Here is a 24,429-nt window from a genome sequence, read left to right as displayed (position 1 = left end):
AAAAAAAAAAAAAAACGGACAAAGGGCTTGCATAGATAATTCTCCAAAGAAGATATACAAATGGCAAATGAGCATATGAATAAATGCTCAAAAGTCAAGGCTACTAACCAACAATAACAAAACCCAACCCCACTGCTATCAATGTGATGCTGTCTAATAGGGACCTTATAGAGCAGAGGAGAACTGCTCCTTTGGTTTCCAAGACTGCAAATCAGACACCCTCATCTTTCTTGTAGCTAGTGGGTTCAAACTACTGACCTTTTAGTTTGCAGCTGAGTGCTTTAACCACTGCATCACCGTGGCTCCCGAGGAGGCTTTAACATTTTTGTCCAAGATGAGAGATATTATAGCATAATTTATACCAGTGGCTTAGCAGAGGGGGCAAAAATCAATGATGCAGAAGAGAAAGGGATTAATTATAGTACCAGTGTACAAGTGTAAGGGTTACTCTGAGAAGCATCCATCAGTTCACCGATTGTACGGGGTATAGGAACAAATGTAGGCAAACTAGTAGATATTTTGGTAAAAAGATAAGGACATTATCCTTTAACTGTTTCTATTTTCTTAATGAAATAAGAAGTTAGGCCATTAGTGGATGCTGGTTGTTAGGTGCCATTGAGTCAGTTCTGACTAATAGCAACCCTATGTACAACAGAATGAAACACCGCCCAGTCCTGTGCCATCCTAACTATTGTTACACTTGAGCACATTGCTGCTACCACGGTGACAATCCATTTCTGTGGAGGTGCTAGATAGGAAAAAGGGGAGGTGGAACACTTCTGAATAGTTAGCCACTGAAAACTTTATGCATAACAGTGGAACACTGTCTGATATAGTGCTGGAACATTAGGGACGAAGGTTGGAAGGCACTCAAAATATGACTGGAGAAGAGCTGCCCCTCAAAGCAGAGCTGACCTTAATGACTTGGATAGAGTTAAGCTTCAGCACACTGTCATTTGCTGATGATATGGCACAACTCAAAATAAGAAGAAACAGCTATAAATATCCATTAAAAATCAGAATGTATAATGTACAAAGTAATCAATCTAGGAAAATTAGAACTGTCAAAAATGAAAGTGAATCCATAAAGATTGCTATCTTGGCATTAGTAGCTGAAATGGACTGGTATTAGCTATTTTTAATCAGATACACATATGGTTTACTACACCAGGAACAAAATATTGAAGAGGAAAGGTGCCACCTTCAGCATCAAAAAGAACATTTCAAGATCTAACCTGAAGTACAATGCTGTCTGTGATAGGATAATATTTATACGCCTACAAGGAAGACCAATTTTAATACTACAAGTATTCAAATTTATGCACAAACAGCTAAAACCAGTGATGATGAAACTGAAGAATTCTACCACCTTCTTCAGTCTGGAAGTGATCAAACATGTATGTAATCAATATGTATTGATAATTACTGGTGATTGGAATACAAAGGTTGGAAACAAAGAGGAAGGATCAATAGTTGGAAAATATGGCCTTGGTGATAGAAATGATGATACTGATAGAATTTTGAAAGACTAATGACTTATTCATTGCAAATACCACTGCCAAAAGAACCAACAGATCTGTGTTGGAAGAAGTGCAGCCAGAGCGCTCCTGGGAGGCCAGGATGGCCAAACTTAGTCTCTCATACTTCAGACTTATTGTCAGGAGGGACCAGTCACTGGAGAAGGATGTCATGTTTGGTAGGGTGGAGGGTCAGAGAAAATGAGGAAGACCCCCCAGTGAGATGGGTTGGCAAAGTGGCAGCATCAATGGGCTCAAGTGTGGCAACAATAGTGAGGTTGGCCCAGGATCGGGAAGTGTTTCGTTCTGCTGTGCATAAGGTCGCTATGGGTCGGTACCGACTCGATCTAACAACAACAACAACAACAAAAGGAAACTTATACACCTGGACCCCACTAGATGGCATATACAAGATTCAAGTTAACTCTATCTGTGGAAAGAGAAGATGGAAGAGCTCAACATCATCAACCAAAACAGGGCCAGGAGCCACTTGTGGAAAAGACTATCAAGTATTCACATGCAAATTCAGATTGAAGCTGAAAAAAATGAAACCAATCCCATGAGATCCAAACAATGACCATTTAAGTCTATCCCACCTGAATTTATAGAGCATCTCAAGAACCAATTTGATGCATTAGGCACTAAAGACCAAAGACCAGAAGAGCTGCGGATGGCATCAAGAACATAATTACATATATAAAAAAGAAAAATGTCATTAAAGCCAGAGAAAAAGTGCGTATCAGAGAATTTGTTCTTGTGTATAGAAAAGCAAAAGCAAATGGAAAACATGATGAAGTAAAAGAGCTGGAAATTTAGAAGACAGCTACCTGGCCAACCAATTGGAAAAGATCCATATTTGTGCCCATTCCAAAGATGATAGAACAGAATGCAGAAACCATCAAACAATCTCATTAATATCACATGCAAATAAAATTTTGCTGAAGATAATTAAAAAATGGCTGCAACAGTATACTAACAGGGAACTACCAGAGGTTCAAGTCAGATTCAAATGAGGATATGGAACAAGGGATATTATCGCTGATGTTAAATGATCTTGGCTGAGAGCAGAGAATACCAGAAAGATGTTTACTTGTGCTTTACTGACTATGCTAAGGCATTCAATTGTGTGGATCATTAAATACTAGGGATAACATTGGGAAGAATGGATATTACAGAAACTTAATTGTGCTTATGAGGAATCTGCACAGAGACAATGAGGCAGTCGTTTGAACAGAACAGAACGCTTTAAAATCAGGAGAGTTGTGTTGGCAGGGTTGTATCCATTTACCATACTTCTTAGTCAATCTGTATGTTATAAAAATAACCCAAGAAGCTGGATTATATGAAGAAGAATGTGGCATCAGCATTGGTGGAAGACTCATTAACAACTTGCGATATGCATAAAACACAACTTTGCTTGCTGGGAGTGAAGAGGGCTTGAAATACTTATTAATGAAGATCAAAGACTACAGCCTTCAGTATGGATTGCACCTCAGTGTAAAGAAAACAAAAATCCTCACAACTGGACCAATATATAACATCATGATAAGTGGAGGAAAAACTGAAGTGGTCAAAGACTTCAATTTACTTGGATCCACAGTCAAGACATCTTAAGACATATTGCATTAGACAAATATGCTGCCAAGACCTCTTTAAAGTGTCAAAGAGCAAAGATACCACTTTGAGGACTAAGGTGTGTTTGACCAAATCCTCTTATGAAAGTGAAAGTAGAACCACGAATAAGGAAAATCATAGAAAAATCGATGTACTTGAATTATGGTGTTGGGGATGACTATTCAAAGTATCATGGACTGCAAGAAGAACAAACAAATTTGTGTTAAAAGACGTATAGTCAGAATGCTCCTGAGAAGCCAGGTTGAGGAGACTTTGCCATATTAATGTTGTTGTTGTTGTTGTTGTTAGGTGCTATCAAGTTGGTACTGACCCATAGCGACCTTATGCACAGCAGAACGAAACACTGCCCGATTCTGGACCAACCTCACTACTATTGCCATGCTTGAGTCCACTGATGCTGCCACTTGGCCAATCCATCTCGTTGGGGGTCTTCCTCTTTTTCTCTGACCCTCCACCTTACCAAACATGATATCCTTCTCCAGTGACTGGTCCCTCCTGACAATATGTCCGAAGTATGAGAGACAAAGCTTGGCCATCTTGGCCTGCAAGGAGCACTCTGGCTGCACTTCTTCCAAAATGGATCTATTGGTTCTTTTGGCAGCCCATGGCACTTTCAATATTCTCCTCCAACGCCATATTATTAGAAGGGACCAATTCCTGGAAAAGGACATTATACTCGACAAGGTAGAGGGTCAGTGATAAAGAAGAAACCACCAACAATTGTTTTTGTTATGTGCCGTGGAGTCGGTTCTGACTCATAGTGACCCTACACAGGGTTTCTGAGGCTGTAAATCTTTACGGGAGCAGACCTCCTCATCTTTCTCCCACAGAACCGCTGGTAGTTTCAAACTGCTGACCTTGCGGCTCACAGCCCGATTCGTAACCACTACGCTACCAGAGCTCCTTAACATTAGGCTTAGTTAAGCATAACAATTGTGAGAATGACTTAGGAATGGGCAATGTTTCATTCTGTTGTGCACAGGGTCACCATGAGTCGGAACCGACTCAACAGCAAATAAACCACCACTACCACCATCATGGAGTCCTGGTGTGGCATTGTAGGATCAGCACTGGACTGCTAACTGCAAGGTCAATGGTTCAAACTCAACAGTTACTCCTTGGAAACCATATACAGGGTCATTAAGAATCAGAACCGACTGGATGACATTCAACAACATTGATAAGGCCTCAATACAGTAACAAATGAAATCCTATTCCAAACAGGATTATTTATACCCACAGGTACGTAAGATAAGATTTTAATACATATTTTAGGGGGACATAATAGAACCCATAACAAATATATTTGTTTATGAATATGATGATGACAAATTCATTTAAAAGACTTGAAAGTTCGTAAAATACCCATTGCGTGTATATACCATCATTTGTTTATCCATTTATCTACCGGGGGGCATTTAGGTTGTTTCCATCTCTATACTATTGTGATTAATGCTACGGTGAACATTGGTGCGCATATAACTGTCCTAGTTCTTAATTCTCAGGATGTAAATCTAGTAGTGGAACTGCTGGATCGAATGCTATTTCTATTTCTAACTTTTGAAAGAAGTATCATGTCATTTTTCACAGTGACTACACCATTTTACAGCCCCACCAGCAGTGGATAGGAGTTCCAACCTCTCCACATCCTCACCACCATTTGTTGTTTTCTGATTTACTAGACTTTGCTATTATTGCTAGGGTAAGATGATACACAGTACTGTTTTGATTTGCTCCTAATAATATGGGCATGTCTTCATGTGTTCTTCATTCATGAAATGTATGTTCATGTCCTCTGCCCATTTAACTGGATTCTCTTTTTGTTGTCAAGATGTTGAGTTTTTCTATAAGTTTTAGAGATTAGTTCTATGTCAGATATATCAGTGCCAAATATTTCCTTACCTGTCAGTTCTCTTTTTCGTCTTTTGGAGAAGTGTTTTGATACATGTAAATGTTTTAATTTTAGGAGATTCCCAGGTGTCTACTTTATGTTCTGCTGTTTGTATATTTTGGGTTATGTTTTATAATCTATTTAGGGCCCCTAAATTTGTTGCTTTTTTTCTTCAATGATTTTTTATAGTTTTAGGTTATACATTTAGGTATTTGATGTATCTTGCATTAGTTTTTGCATATTGTGTGAGGTCTGAAACATTTATCCAGTTTTACCAGCACCATTTATTAAAAAGACTGTCTCTTCTCCATTTAATAGATTTGGGCCCTTTATCAAAGATCACCTGTCCATAGTGGATGAGTTTATTTCTGGGTTCTTAGTTCTGTTCCATTGGTCTTTTTTTGTACCAGGCAATATGGAGTCCTGGTGTGGTGCTATGGGTTAATATGCTGGACTGCAAAGTCAGTTTGAACAACAAGGTCGGGGGTTCAAGCTTACCAGCTGCTACACCTGGAAACCCTATACAGAGTTGCTATGGGTTGGAATTGACTCAATGGCACTTAACAACAACAACCAGGCAATATAATAGACTTTAAGATCAGGAAGTGAGAGACTTCCTACTTTGTTCTTCTTCAGTAGTGCTTTGCTTATCCAACTTCCATATGAAGTTGAACTTCAAAGAATGCTGATCAGGCTTGTACTGTAACTACAGATCCCTTTAGATAATATTAACAGTTTTTGCAATCTTAAGTCTTCCTATTCATAAATACTTACTGGTCCATTGATGGGGATTTTTATTTTCTTTAAATTGAGGTGCAACCCATACCAAAGGCTGAGGACTTTGATCTTCATTAGTAAGCATTTTAAGTCCTCTTTGCTTTCAGGAAGCCAGGCTGTATCATCTGCATATTGCAGGTGGTTAATGTCTTCCTCCAATCTTGATGTCACATTTTTATTCATATAATCCAGCTTCTCAGATGATTTGCTCAGCATTGTTGTTGTTTTTTTGTTGTTGTTAAGTACCGTTGAGTAGGTTTCAACCCATAGCAACCCTATTTAGGGTTTTCGAGGAGCAGCTGGTGAGCTTGAACTACCGATATTATGGTTCAAACTTAATTTGCAATCCAGCGCATTAACCTGTAGCGGCACACCAGGACATACATCCATATTGTTGTTGTTTAGTGCTGTTGAGTCGGTTCCAACTCATAATGACCCTGTATATGGTTTCCAAGGAGCAGCTGGTGAGTTTGAACTGCAGACCTTTCGGTTCAAACCAAACTGATAGTCGAGCTCATAGCTATTGTAAATGATAGTTTTCCTTATTTTCTATTTCTCTTTGTTGATGTAGAGGAATCTGACTGATTTTTGTATTTCTGTTGATCCTGCACCCTGTGACTTTGCTGAGTCTTTCTATTAGTCCCCGTAGCTCACTTGCTGAGTTTCTGGGAATTTCTACGTATAGGACCATCTGCAAATAGCAATAGTTTTAAATCTTCCTTACCAATTTGGGTACCTTTTTCACTTTCTTGCCTTATTGCTCTCGCTAAGACTTCCAGTACAATACTGAACAGAAGTGGTAACAGAGGGCATCTTTATTTGGTTCCCATGCACAAGGGAAATGATCTCAGTCTCTCTCTGTTGAGTTTTCTCTCCTCAGGCAGAAGAAAGAAGACTGAAGAAAATCAGACTCAAGTATAAACAATTGGTTCAAGCAACTAATGGAACACATGAACCACAACCTCCACTAGCCTGAGATTAGAGGAACTAGAAGTGCCTCGCTATCACTGCCGACCTCCAATTGGGACCACAGAAGGTCCTGGACAGAATGAGAGAAAAAATGTAGAATAAAATTCAAAATCATATAGAAGACCAATTGACTCGACAGTACTTAACAACAACAACTGTCTAACAGAGACTGGTGAGATCCCAGAGTATGACCCTTTGTTGTTGTTGTTGTTAAGTGCCATCGAGTCGGGTCCGACCCATAGCGACCCTGTACAGGGTTTCCGAGGGTGTAAATCTTTACGGGAGTAGAAAGCCTCATCTTTCTCCCGCGGAGCGGCTGGTAGTTTCGAACCGCTGACCTTAAGGTTCGCAGCCCGATTCGTAACCACTACGCTACCAGAGCTCCTTTTAGACATCCTTCAAATGTGAAACTGAACCCACTCCCAGGGATCACTTTGCTGTCAAATAACAGACAGACTTACAAAATGAACAGTAACATTTATGAGGAATGTGCTCTTCAGAACAACTACACAACACCAAAAAGGCACCTTTGCTCAAAAACAAAGCTCAGAAGGCAGGAAGGAGCAGGAAAGGATGAATGGAAACAGGGAACCCAGGGAGGAACAAGAAGAGTACTATTACATGGAGGGAACAGCAACTAATGTTATAAAACAAAATGTATATAAATCATTAAAGGAAAAGCTAATTTGCTCTGTAAACTTTTACCAAAACCACAAAAATTATATAAAAATGGTAATAAAAAAAATATATACTGTGAGATCTGTATTTAATTATCTACCTGCCTTCAAGACGCGTCACCTCTGCCTGCAGCAGTTCCTCACTCATGTGGGTGAAATCTAGCTGCGAGAGTACATTTTCTAAGTCCGCCTGCCCTTGAGAGTTGTATTTCCTTTCTGATTGAGGCTCCTCCAGTGACCTAGGGAAGGACATCGGATGATTGTTAAAGGCCTTTTATCTTTGGAAATCTTCAGTTTGTCTCCTGCTTTACAAAAAAACACTGGGAGACAGAGAAGAGATGACGCTTCTCAAAACAGTCACAGCAATTTACTCCTTTCTCACCTGGGATCTGGCCTGTTTTTCCAAGCAGAAGGAAAAACAAAATGACAAAAATTACTTGGGTAACCCTTTATTTTTTGAGCCAAAGACAGTAAAAAGCTAAAGTTGAAAGTTCTGGCAAAGATAAAAGTATGCATCAAACTTAAAACAAATAAAAGGAACACACACATTTCATTCAATTACTTTCCACTACCAACTTCTTACAGCAATAATAAAATTAGTTTTAGGAATTTTTTTAATGGGTCAACTCAACGAGTGGCTATATCTGAAAATAAGCCATAGCTAATCATAATCTGGAGTCCTGGTATGACGCTGTGGGTTAATGCGCTGGACAGCAAAGTCGGTTTGAACTGCAAGGGTGGTGGTTCAAGCCCACCAGTTGCTCCCTGAAAACCCTACACAGGGTGGCGATAGGGCAAAACCTACTCGACAGCACTTAACAACAACAACAATCATATTCTATTTTATAAAGAAGAGAGACCTTCCAGTAGAGGCCAACTATAGTTCCCTTCATATCTGGAGCTTCACCAAGTGTAAGGATTGACCAGGAGACCTCTAACTTACCAAAATCTGTAGAGTCTCTGCTAGGGATCCAAATTGGAGGCAGTAAACAACAACAAAGAAAAAACTAACCACACTTGATTTTTATAATACTACAAAACTTCAAGGCATAAACAGATACATCCACAATGATAAAGCACAAAATTAAGAATGGATAATGTTAAAAGTGGTACTTAATAGCAAACAACGAAGTGGCTAAGATTCATATTTAAGATTTAATATACCTTATAACTTCTACTGCATGCTGAGTGTCAGCTGCTCTTAGTTTTGCTTGTAGCTTCTCCTTTTGAAATCTTGCATCCCGTATTAAATTTTCTTGAGACTGAACTGTTGCCTTCAATTCTCTCTTCTCTTCCTGCAAAATCTGCAAAATAATCAGAAAAAAAGACAGGCATTATTATAATTTTTCTATTTCATAAAGATGTATTACATTAGGCAAATCTGCTAAACAAGACCTATTTAAAGTGTTCAAGAGTAAACATATCAGTTTGAGGACTAAGGTGTGCCTGACCAGTCCATGGTATTTTCAATAGCTTAAAAATTGGACCAAGAATAAGGAAGATCATATAAGAATTGCTGTATTTGAATTATGTTGTTGAAGATTAAAAGTACCATGGACTATCAGAAGAACAAGCAAATCTGTGTTGGAAGAAGTACAGCCAGAGTGTTGCTTGGAAACCAGGATGGCGAGACTTGGTCTCTAAGACTTTGGGCATGCTTTTGGAGCAAGTAATCTCTGGGCATCATGTCTGGTATAGCTGAGGCTCAGTGAAAAAGAGTAAGAGCCCCAACAAGATAGAATGGCATGGTGGCAGTAGCAATGGGCTCAAGTGTAGCAGCAATTGCAAAGATGACACAGGACCTGGCAGTGTTTTGTTCTGTTGTGTATAAGGTTGCCATGAGTAGGAACTGACTCGATGGTACCTAATAACATTTCATGAGGAAAGGAAGTCAGCAAGTCAGACTATAAGCTATATAATAGGCATAGCATCGACACGACTATCCGTATATGATCCGCCAGCCAAAGAGGGGAAGAAACCACAAATTTTGAAAACCTAGCTCTAGGCTAAGAGTCCTGGTATGGTGCTGTAGGATCAGTACTGGACTGCTAATCACAACATACGCCATTCAAATCCACCAACTGCTCCTTAGAAACACTGTACAGGGTCACTATGAGTCGGAACTGACTCGAGGGCAGCTAACAACAACAGTTCTAGGTTAAGGTGCCTTGGTAACACTGTGGGTTAGGCCTTGGGCTGCTAACTGCAAGGTCGACAGTTCAAATCCACTAGCCTCTCCTTGGGAGAAAGATAATACTGTCTGCTCTTATAAACATTTATAGTCTCAGAAATCCTATATAGGGTCGTGATGAATCAGAATCAACTTGATGGTAGTGGGTTTTTTGGTTTTATTTTGTTGTTGTTGTTAAGTACCATCCAAGTCATTTCTAACTCACAGCTACCCTGTATAGGGTTTCCAAGGAGAGGATGGTGAGTCTGAATGGCCGACCTTGCAGTTCAAACTGACCTTGAGGTGCACTGCATTCTCCTGTAGCACCAACTACACTTCTTGTTTTGATTTAGTACTAATTATCATCCTCCCACACATTTCCCCAGTTATAGTAATTTTAAAACATACCTCTAACAGTTTCTCAGATTCTTTCAACTCTTCTTCTTTTCGCTGCTGCTCCTGCAGAACACTCATATTAGTTCCAACCAAGTCGTTGACTTTAATGGTGAGGCGTTCTATTTCCAACTCATTGGCACAGATGGTGTCGTTGGCCCGCTCCAGCTTACTGCTAAGATGCTGTATTTCCGAATGGCTGGACATTTCCACAGACTCTAATTTCTGTTTCCGATTGGCAAGTTGAGCCTTAATACCCATTAATTACCAAGATGTAAGAGTGAAATGATAAAAGATCAATCAAAAGAGAATACTAAAATAAAACGGAGTTTCACTTTCATAAATGCATACAGTATTAGCTTACCAAAAATACATAATAAATACTTGAGAAGAGGTAAGAAGGAATTAGAAAGTAAAGGAATTCCTCAGGAGAGATGCTGCCTGTGATCTGAAAGGGCAGCATCATTCTTCTGCCTACTTTTGCAGAAGTTTAACTGCAGCCATGAGTCATCATACAGGTAAATTAGAGCCAACTCCTATTGAAAATATAGGAAACAGAACTGTACTGTACTAGTCATTTTATGGAAGTTTATAAATTCAATCTTAAAAAGTCACTTTGTTGTTGTTGTTGTTGTCAGGTGCCATCGAGTCGGAACCGACTCATAGCGACCCCATACACAGCAGAACGAAACAATGTCGGATCCTGGGCCAACCTCACTACGGCTGCCATACTTGATGCCATCAATGATGCCACCTGGCCAATCCATCAACTTTCTAAATTTTATAGTCCAAATATTCCTCTGTCCCCAATCCACAGCAATTGGCATATAGCTAATGATTCTATTTAAACATTATTTTCATACATATTATAAACATACAAATTTAGATGATCCTAATTGATCTCAATATACGTTTAAATTGGGGGTGGAGGTCTGTGGATTGTTGTTCATGGAGGAAAACAGTACATGAAAGGAACAGAAACTGGTTCTGTTACAAATTTTCGGACATTCCTTGAACAAAAGACTTAATCAAATATAGCACTTCTCAAATTCATTTCCTTCACAACATATCTACTGAGGTACACACACAAATGAAACCACGAGAGCCACTGTTTCATAAACATGAGTATAATTCCTGATGGATGGGTGGTAGGTAGTGTGCCGTGGAGTCGGTTCTGTCTCATAGAGACCCTGTACAGGGTTTCTGAGACTGTAAATCTTTATGGGAGCAGAAAGCCTCATCTTTCTCCTGCGCAATGGCTGGTAGTTTCGAACTGCTGACCTTGAGGTTAGCAACCCAACCCATAACCACTTTGCTCTGGAACTTCTGAAGCCTTAGGTAATTCTTAAGGACCCTGCTACATTGGCGTTTAGTTCCCAGCTTTCTAGTCTTCACACTTGTTAATCAAGCCTCCAAACAAGTTATTCATCTACACACTGAAGATAAACATAACCATCTTATTCTAAATACTTCTCCTACAAAGACACACAATTGTTGTTTTTTAAAAAAATTAAATTTAAATATTTTACAGTACATGACCAAACCCCTTACATTCGTACTATGGCCACATAGAGAGGTAAATAATGCCTGCACAACAGAGAAGGGGTAGGAGAAGAACAACAGATACAAACTATGCCTGTAAAGATTACAGGTCAAGAATCTGGTGCAAAGATTCAAAATTTTACCAGAACAGTGTGAAAAAATGGTATTGACATAGACTTATGTTCACATTTAAGGCATACAATTGTCTCCAAGGCTTTTAAATACAGCATACACATCCTTCCTCCGACCCAAGAAGGAATCTTCTACAGAATCCTGTGCGCAGTAAATAGCTCAGAGAGAGGGTTAGGGGAAGAGGGAAGAAAGGGTTGGCACTCAGCTTGCTGCAGCTCCTCCAGCTCAAGCTTAACCTGCACAGCAGCCTTCAAGGAGCCTTGCAGCTTGGCAGGACACAAAGACAATAAACAACTGCAAAATGCTAACATTGTTTTTAGATTTTAATACTCTTAAATTCAAATCTTTAATTTTAAAGCAAACCCAAAGCTTAAATTGTAAATAGTTATGTTGTTAAGTGCCATCAAGCCGGTTACAACTCATAGTGACCAAGGAGCAGCTGGTGAGTTTGAAGTGCTGACTGTAAGGTTAACAGTCCAAGGCTTATCCTACAGCACCACATCAGAACCCCAGTTAAAGTATAGTTTAATTAATTATACAGTATTTTAACCAGAGGGAGAATAAGGGGGGAGTTGGGAATTACGGTTTAATTTAAACCTTCCTCTAGTTTTGTGGTGCTTCAAGAAAAGGACTTTTCTAGAGATTACTGAAAACAATATGATACGGTGACATGAACTTTCTTTTCTAAAAGATCGCAGTATGAAGCAATGGTCTCTGCAAGCAGAGTCCTTATCAAGCTCCCCATCAATGTCACCTCCAATTCCATTAGTGCAGGCTACAGCCTTACAGCATTTCACCAGGTAGCAGCATAAAGCAACCATTAAGAGTAAAGTTCCAAGTAAGCTTTCTGTCACTATATGCTTTTTTATTTTTTTGCTGTAATAAAAAATTTATTAAAAGTGGTCTCCAGAAATTGCCCAAATTATTTTTTTTACATTTCTTTACATGTCAAGTTTTCTTTGACAAATTCGTACAAATTTTAAATTTCTATTTTAAAACTTATATTTAATGTAACCATTAGGGGTTACATAACAGAGTACCCTGCACTAATGGTCACCAGGAAACCTTCCTTTAACCCCTAATGGTTTATAGCTTCCCTTTAAAACATACAAGTATTTTAAAATTAAGTTGTCACTCTCAATGATAATCCTAGGAAAAAAAATTATGAATGAAACATCTATAAATTCGTCTTCACTTCTGTTTTAGTGGAGCAATTTATCATCTAACCAATAGTGGTGTATCAACTCAGTAAGACTTGGTTCTTACTCTCCTCTGACAAAGCTGACTGCAACTCATAATGTAACAGCTGGCTACAGTTACTCCACTTTTGTATTAGCAACTGAGACAGGTCATTTTTCCATCTATACATTTTGACTAGTTTTAACCTCCAAAGAAAGTCTCCTTTCTCTTGAATCTGCTTCGCCAAATTTGCTTTTTCTTTCTGTAATCCTTGTTTGGGAATATTTGCAGTGACAAAATTATTTTGGAGAGCATGATCTGATTTAGATTCACATGCAGTGATATTCTTGAAGGTACTTTTCAAATGTGTAATTTCTTCAGATTCACTGTCTATGTGTTTAAACTTTCTTGATAATCCAAACAGTTTTCTTCTGTTGAAGATAATGATTTCTCTGTAAAATTGGATCACTTCCTTCTTCTTCTACTTTAAGTTGTTTTACTACACTGTAACAGGAAGGAAATGACGATCTTGTTTTCCTCAGTCATTCTCGAAGTGTTGCACTCATAGGTTGTTTTCTTGAACTATTTGTTTGGGGAGATGGTGGCATCTCACAGGCCTGTGGAGCACAGGGTAAAGTCACAGGGGAGCATGAGGGGCTCTTCATCTGAAAAATCTGGATTTAACTTGGTTTATCTCAGCTGCTCCTCAGAGCATTATCCAGGGTTGCTAAGAATCGGAACCTGTTTGATGGCGCTTAAAAAGTCAGGGAGAGGAGTCCTCCTTCCCTTCCCACCACTGCAGATAACCCACACTAGTCCCCAGGGGGCCCGGAGACCTGAGGTAGGGTTGAAAGATCCCCCGAATGTGGACAGAGAGATTATATTGACTCCACGGCAGATGACGAATAAGTTCATCTCACAGACAACTACTTGCCGCCTGGCACATCACCTCCCTCCGCCAACCCCAAAGCATGCAACTGTCACTATAAGCTTTTACACAATAGATCTGAGCCAACTCAGTGAACATTGTAGTAATTCTACTGAGACAACAGATTAATATTTAACTATTTCAATTAGTATCACTACTTCTTCATAAATTATGGTTAGAAAATGATACTTTGAAAAATGCATATACATGAACAGATTTAAAATTAACTTGGGGTCCTGGTGTGGCACTGTGGGATAAGCACTGAACTGCTAACCACAAGGTCAGCAGTTCAAACTCACCAGCTACTCGTCGGAAACCCTTTATAGGGTCACTGTGAGTCGGAACCAACTTGATGGCACTTAACAACAATATCTTATAGCTTATCTAAATATTTTAAAAGGAAAATGTATAATGCAAAGTTTACTTTTCTCACATACTATTTATTAACTAAATATTTTACACTTTGTGTTGTCTAAATATTTAAATTTTTTCAAATGTTCAAAATGATCTCTAAGATTTCCCTTAGCACTTCTTTAATTGGGCAAGGGAAAAGGCAAAAGGGGGGTCCTTTCCTTCTAAATATACAAGGGTTCTTCAAAATAGTCATGTAAAATGTGTATTATAAAAAAACTATGCATGGGTTTCAAAAACTATTTGTACCAAAATAAATGTATACTAACTTCTTATAAAATGTCTGAACAACATCTAGTTTGAATTCTGAGAAGGATAAAACATCAGTTTTAAAGGAGTTCCTACTGGAGCAACAGTTTGTTGTTTAGTGCTGTCAAGTTGGTTCCGACTCATAGTGACCCTGTATAGGGTTTCCAAGGAGTGGCTGCTGGGTTTGAACCCTGCTCTTTCTCCTCCTCCAACAAGGGCAATTTTGAGAGCTGTGGTGGGAAATCATTAGACAGCCACTTTACAGTCCTGATTTGATGCCTCCTGACTTCTTTTTACCTCCTAACCTTAAAACATCTTTAAAATAATTTTCTTCAGTTAATAACATAAAAAAGAATACATCGACATGATTAAATTCCCAGGACCCTCAATTCTTCCAGGAGGAACTAAATGGCTCAGATCCCTGCTTACAAAAGTCTCTTGACTTTTACTTAGCTTATGTTTGTAATTTTTACTTTTATCTTTTAATTCCATTTTCCATGAACTTTTCAAAGTTCCCTCATATATGTGGAGGAGCACTGATAGCATACAGAGTTAAGAGTTGGGCTCCTAACTGCAGGTTGAATCTACCAGCGGCTCCATGGGAGCAAGATGAGGCTTTCTGCTCCTGTAAAGATTTACAGTCTCAGAAACCCTAGTTGTAACCGACTCCATGGCACACCACCACCACATTCAAGCAGATGTCAAAAACGTTGTGACAAAAAATCCATTATCTCTTCATTTCATTGTTCCACAAAATTATTGAAACCAACTCACATATGAACAAAACACAAGCAATATTCATAAATAAAATAGGAACGTCCTAGTGTTTTAGTAGTTCTACTGATTCTTTTCCTATACTTATATAACCAACATTTCTGCCTGAAAATATCACACTAAAAATTGTATTTTTAAGTATGTTGTTGTTGTTGTTTAGTGCCATCGAGTCGATTCCGACCCTGTATAAGGAAGGTTTCCTAGAAACAACTGGTGAACTTGAACCACCGACCTTGCAGTCTGACATGTTAACCCACAGCACCACACCAGGACACCATTTTTAAACATAGTATCCTTTAATGTTTAATAGAAAATATCCCCTATTATTTTATTTTTTAAAATGTTGACCAGTATTGCTCATTTAAGGAACTCTGGTAGTGCAGCGGTTGTGAATTGGGTTGCTAACCTCAAGGTCAGCAGTTCAAAATTACCAGCTGTTCCGCGGGAGAAAGAGGAGGCTTTCTGTTCCCATAAAGATTTACAGCCTCGGAAACCCTGTATAGGGTCGCTATGAGTCAGAACTGACTCCATGGAACACCACCATTGCTCATTGACTCTCCCATATGAGTTTCAGAACTATTCTGTTGTCTAAATTTAACAGTCAACAAATTATGTGGATATTCATTTGAGAAAATACATATATTTGCATCCCTCTGGTAGCGTAGTGGTTACGAATTAGGCTGCGAACCGCAAGGTCAGCAGTTTAAAACTACTAGCTGTTCCGTGGGAGAAAGATGAGGCTTTCTGCTCCCGTAAAGATTTACAGACTCGGAAACCCTGTACAGGGTCGCTATGGGTCGGTACCGACTCAAAGGCACTTAACAACAACATCAAATATCTTACACCAAAAACTTTTCAGGTCAAACATACAAAAATAAACCATAAAATATTAAAATAGGGGAGAACAAACAAGATGGCGGATCGGGTGGATGTGCAGTAAGGAGCTCAGTAAGCAACAACAAAAAATACAGGACCAAGTAGGCTCAGGGGATGGTCCCAGAACTCTGAACCACATATAAAGGATTGTTTAGAAGGTTGGAAGGCTTAAAGGTATAGGGGAATCTGCAACAGAAGCAAGAATCCCATTGCTTTCTAATTCAAGACGCTCAGCTGCTCCCCGAGCAGCCATCTTGGGTGAGACCAAGCAGGGAAAGGATCAGAGCAGCTATGGATGCCTGACAGAACCGCAGAGATAAAAGTGTGGACATTCTTTTCTTTTGGTATCTGTTCATTGGTCCCTTGCCATCTGAGCACCTCCATTCTGGTGACTATAGGGGTGCCTGAGCTAGTGGGCATCCCAGTCCTACCCTCGGAGGGTTCTACTACACATGCGCACAAATCTCACAGAAATTTAAAAAGACAGTTTCCACTTAAAACCAAATGTCCACAGTTGGCCTTGAACTGTTTATAACTAGAAAAAAAAGGCCTGAATGCGGATTGTGGAGTGGGACAGGCAGACAAAAAAGGAAACAGGCCAAATACTAAATCCTAAATTACATCAAAACAACCAACACTTTAATCTTGAAATTTCTCAAGAAGAAGAGTGAAAAGGGAAGCCCATTTCCTGATCACACCTATGTGAAGGCAATCAGAAAGCATAAAAAATACCAAAATACACACCCACCTAAGTATTAAGGCCACAGACAACCCCTGAATATTCCCAAAAAACAGAAGCAGATGACCATATCTGCACATGTCCAGAAATGAGATAAAGTGACTGAGACAAATGAGCTGAAAGTAGACCTCCATATTAGAAAATGGGCAGGCTTTGGAAATGCCTGAGAAGGAATTCAGAAAAATGATTATAAAATATATCAAAACACTATATAATGGAGTTGAGAAAAATAAGGAAGAAGTCAGGAAAGCACTACAGGATCAATCAAATAAGATAGATACACCATTGGAAACAATTCAAAACCTACAGAAAGCGGTCCAAACGATTAATAATAGAATATCAGAAATGGACAATACAATGAAAGGGCAAAGGAGTAGAATTGAAGAGTTACAAACCAAAACTACTGAGCTAGAAGATAAACCTCTCAACAATACTAAAATAGAAGACAAACACAAATAAAGATTAAAAAAAATCTGAAGAAGGCCTAAGAGTCATGTTGGACAACATGAAGAAGAATAACTTAAGAATTATTTGCATTCCGGAACAGGAACAATCACACAAGTCCACAGAGGAGATTGAAGAGCTTCTGGAAGAAAATTTTCGTAACATCATGAAAAGTGAAAAGATAAGCATTCAAGAAGCTCAATGAACCCCAGAATGGATAGACCCTAAAACACAATCACCAAGACATATAATAATCAAGCTCTCCAAAATCAAAATCTTGAAAGGAGCTAGGGAAAAGAGAAGAGTAACATACAAACGCAAGAAAATCAGATTAAGCTCAGATTTCTCAACAGAAATCATGCAGGCAAGAAGGCAATGGGGAGACATATATAAAACCATGAAAGAAAAAATCTGCCACCCAAGAATCCTCTACCCAGCAAAGCTGTCAATCAAATATGAGGGTGTAATCAAAACCTTCCTGGATAAACCGAAGCTAAGGGATTTTGCCAAAGCCAACCCTGCTATGAAAAACATCCTAAAGGAAGTTCTGTGGACTGAGAGTCAACAAGAACAGACAACAACTACAGAATGACGTACGTGGCAGCATCACCCTGAACTCAATCGACAAATGGAAGAATCAAGAACAGAATAAAATTATAAGAACAGAGGATCTGGGAGGTCAGTCTATAATCAAAACAATTACAATGTGAAAAAGGTAAACACAGAAGAACAGAGATCCAGGTGGTGGGAAGTTCAGGTAGATTACAGGATAACATAGACTGTCTTAAATGAGAGTATAACTTATGGAATATAAGGTAACCACAATGGGATTGGTGTGGGAGGGTTTAGTTTGGGTGTTGGGGAGGGCAATTCAAGAAAGGGGAGGAGGCAGAAGAATAAGATAGATAGGGGATCACTGAGACAGGTTTGCATGGCCTAGTGGGACAGAGGTAATAGTGATACATACTCAACCTTGGAACAACAGGGATCTGGGATACAGGGATCTAGGTACAGCTAGAGGGTAAATAATACTAAAATCCTTGACTGCCTTATGAATATTAGTTTCCCTTGCCTACTATTGTAAAGTGGTATAGAAAGGAATGTTGGGAAACATGATTAGAGAAAACTTATAAGCCCGTCTTCAGCCTAAAACTGATTGGAATACCTAAAAGGGGTTCTACAACTTGCCCAGTGAAATAGGCCTCATGCAAAGCATTTACAGAGTATAGGACCTTACATGGATTCCAAAGTCACATCCAGAACCTTATGAGGTGGGACATTCCCACTAGAAAGGACAAGCAGAGTGGAACAGCTACAGTGACAGAAGATACATCTTCAAAGAAAGATCATCAGGAAAAACCCAAAACAAAAATGTCAGCATGACTGGCTACTACAAGAATAAGCAAGCTGTTTGCCTGGAAGACATAAAGGCTAGCAATCAAGTGCCTTCAGGTCAAACTCCCCTCTAACACTGAAACTCAAAGGGAATATACAAACAAGCATGTAAGCTTGCTGGCGACCTATACTCAAACCTATACTCAGAGCGGTAGTTACGCTAAATACCAACAGCGAGGGAAATTCTTCACATCAAGTGCCAATGCTATCCAACCGCTCTGTACACAGGGAAGATAGGGACGGGCAACTTAGATATTGGCTACCTAAAATGAGGGGGCAATAAAGGCACAAACTGACTGGCTTACAAGGTTTCAAAAGGGAGTTTAGTTTAAGAGTATGGGGGTAAAGAAAGAGTCCTCACTGAATAGCTGTCATCTTGTCTAGCTGGGTCTGGTGAAAACAGATGGGGATAAGATTTGTAAGATTCAATAGTGAATAACTGTTATCACGACTAATCGCAACTGTCACAATTGTAAAGGTAGAAGTTTTATAAAAAAACAGGGGCGTGGTTAATCTTACAGTCCAGAAACAGAGGACCCTAGGACCATCAAGACAGAAGCACACAAGCAGAATACGGGACCTTATCCACAGAGGCAATAGCGCCAGAGATGGATGCAGAGATGGGGGCATGGAGAGGAGGTGTGGCTGAGGACTCTAGATTCATGGACTAAGACGAGAGGGACTAAGAGACGGTGGCCAGGAGGCAGACTTGCAGAATGTGCCCTTTGGAGATGTAAATTATTATATATGCCTGAGTGGGTTTTTTGTTTGTTTTTTAAAAAGCTAAAGTGGATAGAGAGAAATATTGTTAACATGCAACATGGAGGGGATTATAACCATTGTCATGAAACAAGGTGTATGATTTGTTGAATGTAAACTGATGATATGCCCTGTAAACTTGCACTCAATCCACAATAAAAACCTTAAATAAATAAATTTTTTAAATTAGAATAAAATACAAATGGATCTTGTGATGGGTTGAACAGTATCCTCCAAAGATACAAGGTTCTAACCACTGGAAGCTCTGATATGTGATCTTATCTGATAATGTTTTTTGCAGATATGATTAAGAATCTTGAAAAGAGAGAGCTTGGATTGTTCAGGTGGATACTAAATGCCATCAAAACTGTCCTTAAAAGGAAGAGGCAAAGGGAGATTAGACGTGAACAGAGACAGAGGCAAAGTGAAGATGGAGCAGAGAGATTTGAAGGTGCTAAGGATGTGGTCCCAAACCAAAAAATGCTGGGAGCTACCAGAAGCTAAGAGAGGCAAGGAACAGTCTCCGAAGAGAACGCAGCCTTGCCAACACCTTGATTTCAGACTTCTGGCCTCCAAGACCATGAGAGAATACATTTCTGTTGTTTTAAGCCACCCGGTTTTTGGTGATTTCTTACATCAACCCCAGGAAACTAATACAGATCTTAATCTTGGTTTTGGAAAGGTTTCACAGGCATTCTGATTGAGATTATGATAAAACATGTAGATTATTTTGAAGAACTGATAAGTTACATTATTATTTCTTCCAGACCATAAAACATACTTAGCCTTTCCATTTATGTTATTCTTGTCTCATTCCCTCATTATATTTGGAAAAGGGATTTCTTGTGATTATCTTACCTTGCTAGATGAATCAAGTACAAGCATCAGGTTTGTCTGTGAGAGCAAAGTAAGAATCCTGTGCTTTTCAGCTAGTGCTGACAGCTAGGGTGCTTTAGCTGCCAGTATATCTGTTACTAAACTGCCTCACACTAAGCAAGATGAAATAGTTAAGTCAACAGAAATGGGCTCTTATTTCTAAATAGTGGGTCTTAGTAGACACTAAGCCAATGAAGCACAGGTCCCCACTTTTAAGAAACTCTGATGGGAGAATGGCCAGTGAGGAATAGGCCCCACACTGAGATGCCCTGATCACGAGGAAGCCCTATTGCAGGACGCCTCCTTCAAGTGTGGATGACAGGAGATGCTCTGGGCTTTTACCACAATAAGGATCTATGACAGAGACTTAGTAACAGTCTGGTGACACACCAAGAAAAATAAAAGCAACATCTGTTGTTGTTAAGTGTGGTTGAGTCAGTTTTGACTCAGCTACTGGTAGTGTAGTAGTTACGAATCGGACTGCTAACCTCAAGGTCAACAGTTTGAAACTACCAGCTGTTCTGTGGGAGAAAGATGAGATCTCTGCTCTCATAAAGTTTTGCAGCCTCAGAAACCCTGTGCTAGGTCACTATAAGTCAGAACCAACTCCATGGTACTTTAACAACAACAACCCTGTTGCTGTTCTTAGGTGCCATCTAGTCGGTGCAGACTCATAGCGACCTTCTGCACAGCAGAACAAAATACTGCCCGATCCTGGGCCAACCTCACTACTGATGCAAATGAAGGAAACAGTGCCCTGTCCTGCACCATCCCCACTATCACTGCTGTGTTTGAGCCCAATGTTGCTGCCACTGTGTCAATCATCTCATTGGACTCTTCCTCTTTTGCACTCTACTTTACCAAGCAGAGCGTCCTTCTCCAGGGACTGTTCCTTCCTGATAACATGTCAGAAGGAAGGAAGCACACCTAGACCCTGAGAGTGAATTCTGCCCTGGGTCAGGGTGGGAGATTAGGACAGATGGCCAGTAGCACTATAGGTCTGCTTTCCATTTTATGAGAATGGTATTAATGATTTACATATGGTCCAGAAGCTATGTGAGATAAAACTGGGAAAAATCAATTCCTCATGCCTTCAATTCCTCCAGCTAACTCAAGGGCCTACTGGAAAACTAAGGAGCTCTGGTAGCATAGTGGTTACGAATCAGGCTGCTAACCTCAAGGTCAGCAGTTCAAAACTACCAGCTGTTCCATGGGAGAAAGATGAGGCTTTCTGCTCCCATAAAGATTTATAGCCTTGAAAACCCTGTACAGGGTCGCTATGAGTCAGAACCAACTCCACGGCACATAATCAACCAACCAACTGGATAACTATAATCTTGAAACACTAGTAATACAATGTTGCAATAGTCAATAAACTATATGGCTATTCATTTAGAAAGTACATATAAATTCATACCAAATACCTTATACCAAAATAATTTTCATATCAAACACTTTTAAAAACAAAGACATTATAAAACACTACATGAAATCTTGGCTTAGGTAAGACCTGACCTTACATACACAACTACAACATTACACCAAAAGGTTAACATCCTTCATCTATGACACCATATAGACAATGAAGAAAAAAAATATGTAATTAAAAATTTTTGAATAACTGTATATAAAACAATTGTCTGTTCATAAGAACTACTAGCAAAATCAAGGTACACTGAGAACACACAAAACCGTAATAGAACAGCAAAGGGTTAATGTCCTTACTCTGTGAAAAACTCTTTCAAATTAGTGAAAACAATATTCTAAAAGAAAAATGATTAAAGGGCATAAATAGGTAATTTACAAAAGAACGGAAATTATTATAAGTACATAGAAACTGCTCAAATTCACTCATAATTAAAGAAATTCAAATTAAAACAAATAATTAGGAATGATTTTTTCACTTATCAGATTGGCAAAGAAAAACCTTTTTAAAAGCAGGGAAAATTACAAAAGTAATATTGTCCAGTGTTGCCAAAGTATGAAGAAATGGACACTTGTAGAATATTAGCAAAAATCTCTATCAACACAACATATTTAGACAGCATTTTGGTAACACACCTACTCCTTGCTTATTAAGTGTGAGAAACGTTGTCTATACTGACAAACGCTCAAGTAATCCAATCTGTATTCATTTAGCAAGAGTGAGGTTTGCTTTATTTGATTTTGCAAAATTGGGCGCCCAGCTTCCTAGACATGGGCAGATGTGCCACATGGCCCTCTATCAATGGTTTTTATTCTTGTCCCCCCCAAAACCCCCTCTTCCAGTTCCAGTTCTCCATATACAATTCTATGGTACATTCCATTTTCCCTACCCCCAGAGAAACCAAAATGGCTTGCCCAAAGTCTTAATGCTGTTTTTTAATTTAAATTTCCTAGTCCCAGAATAGTCTGTTTAAATCAACAATCTGTCTGCCAGATCTTGCAATCTCATTAATTCCTGAAGACTACAAGAGTTATTTCTCATATTAAGGAGCTCTGGTAGTATAGTGATTACGAATCCGGCTGCTAACCTCAAGGTCAGCAGTTGGAAACTACCAGCCATTCCGCAGAAGAAAGATGAGGCTTTCTGCTCCCATAAAGATTGACAGCCTCAGAAACCCTGTGCAGAGTCACTATGAGACGGAACTAACTCTCCAACACATAACCACCACCACCACCACCACCATACTTTCTTGTTTTCTGACATTTTATATTTTGAACAAGAGTAAAAAATTTACTATTCGATTATTTTGCGCAATGACAACATACATCTGGCAATAATGAACACTGAGGTTCAAGGTGAGTGTATTACTGGCTGAGATGGTTACGGTTATGTAACCATAACCATAACAGCTTGACTGTGCCATGATTCTCAGTGGTTTGACAGTTGTGATGTTCTAATTTGGCAGTTATGTAATGATGTAGTCACCTTCCATTTTCGGATAATGATGAGTTTTGCATAACGTCCTGGTCTTTGGAACCCAACTATGCCAATAAATGAAGAGTAGGTATATATACAGACAGTGGCCACATTACAAAGGAGATATGTTCCTAAGTGTTACCTTTAAGTGGAATTTGTAACTATAGCAGAATGAGTGCAAATGGTTCTTATTTAGTCTTACCCTAGTAAGACCCTAGTGAGATGGGCTGCTAAGCCACAAGATGAGCAGCTCCAGTCCACCAACTGCTCCACAGGAAAGTGAAGGTTTCTGTTCCCCTAATGAGTTACAGCCTCAGAACCCTTCATAGAGTCACTATGAGTTAGAATCAACTTGATGGCAGTGGGTTTGGTTTAGTATAAGGAGGCACCCTGGTGGTGCAGTGGCTTAAGCATTGGGCTGCTAACCAAAAGGTCAGCAGTATGAGCTCACACCAGTCGCTCCACAGGAGAAAGGTGTGGCAGTCTGCTTCTGTAAAGATTTACGGCCTTAAAAACCCTATGAGAACAGTCCTACTCTGTCATCTTGAGTCACTGTAAGTCAGAATCAACCCGTTGGCAGTGAGTTTGAATTTCTGGTTTTAGTACAAGAAAGTGATTTAAAAGTTGTACATACAGCAAGTTAAGGTGACTGAGATGAAGAATTTGTTAGCGTTGGTTCAATCATTTCAAAGTGAGGGCAAATTCATGTAACATTAAAGGGCAAGCACAAGTTGTTTCTAAATCAGATGTTTATAACCCAGAGACTGCCTACACATGAAGTACAACTTCACTAATGGAGCAATTTCACTTAGGGTTATTTTCCAAGAAAACAAATGGACGCATACTCAAAAATGTTTATATAAGGATGTTCATTCAGGTGTTACTTACAACAGTTAAATATTTAAAAGCTAAATAAATGTTCAACACTGGGGGACTGGTTACATCAACTGTGGTAGATTAGATGTAATAGACATCTATGCAGTCATCCTGACTACACATTTGCTCAATGTTACATTACAAAAGGAAATGTTCATCATTACGAAATGAATAACAGGGCTCCTGAGACATAGTAAGCACTCTATACACTTTTTAATTGATTTATTATGGAAATTTACAAACATATACAAATATAAGGAGAATAAGATTGTAACGCATATATATATACATAGCAGTTAGAAACTACCAGCTGCTCCG

The 24,429-nt window shown here is 39.2% G+C and overlaps 1 protein-coding gene and 1 pseudogene across 3 annotated transcripts in view; both read right to left on the bottom strand.

Moving 5' to 3' along the window:
• CEP63 (centrosomal protein 63kDa) overlaps nt 1–24,429 on the bottom strand; it is a 100,401-nt gene that overhangs the window by 20,947 nt on the left and 55,025 nt on the right. For 2 of the 3 annotated variants that reach the window (XM_006846593.1, XM_006846594.1), the window contains exons 6-8: nt 10,045–10,278; nt 8,631–8,770; nt 7,568–7,705 (exon numbers count right to left, since the gene is read on the bottom strand). In XM_006846593.1, coding sequence (XP_006846656.1) covers nt 7,568–7,705; nt 8,631–8,770; nt 10,045–10,278 — 512 coding nt within the window. The remainder of the gene's footprint in view (nt 1–7,567; nt 7,706–8,630; nt 8,771–10,044; nt 10,279–24,429) is intronic. The other variant, XM_006846595.1, reaches the window with a different exon arrangement.
• On the bottom strand, nt 12,750–13,547 carry LOC102826968 (annotated as a pseudogene).

Source organism: Chrysochloris asiatica, unplaced genomic scaffold (genome assembly GCF_000296735.1).
Source record: "Chrysochloris asiatica unplaced genomic scaffold, ChrAsi1.0 scaffold00028, whole genome shotgun sequence".
NCBI lineage: Eukaryota > Metazoa > Chordata > Mammalia > Afrosoricida > Chrysochloridae > Chrysochloris > Chrysochloris asiatica.
This window is presented reverse-complemented; position numbering and strand designations above follow the sequence as displayed.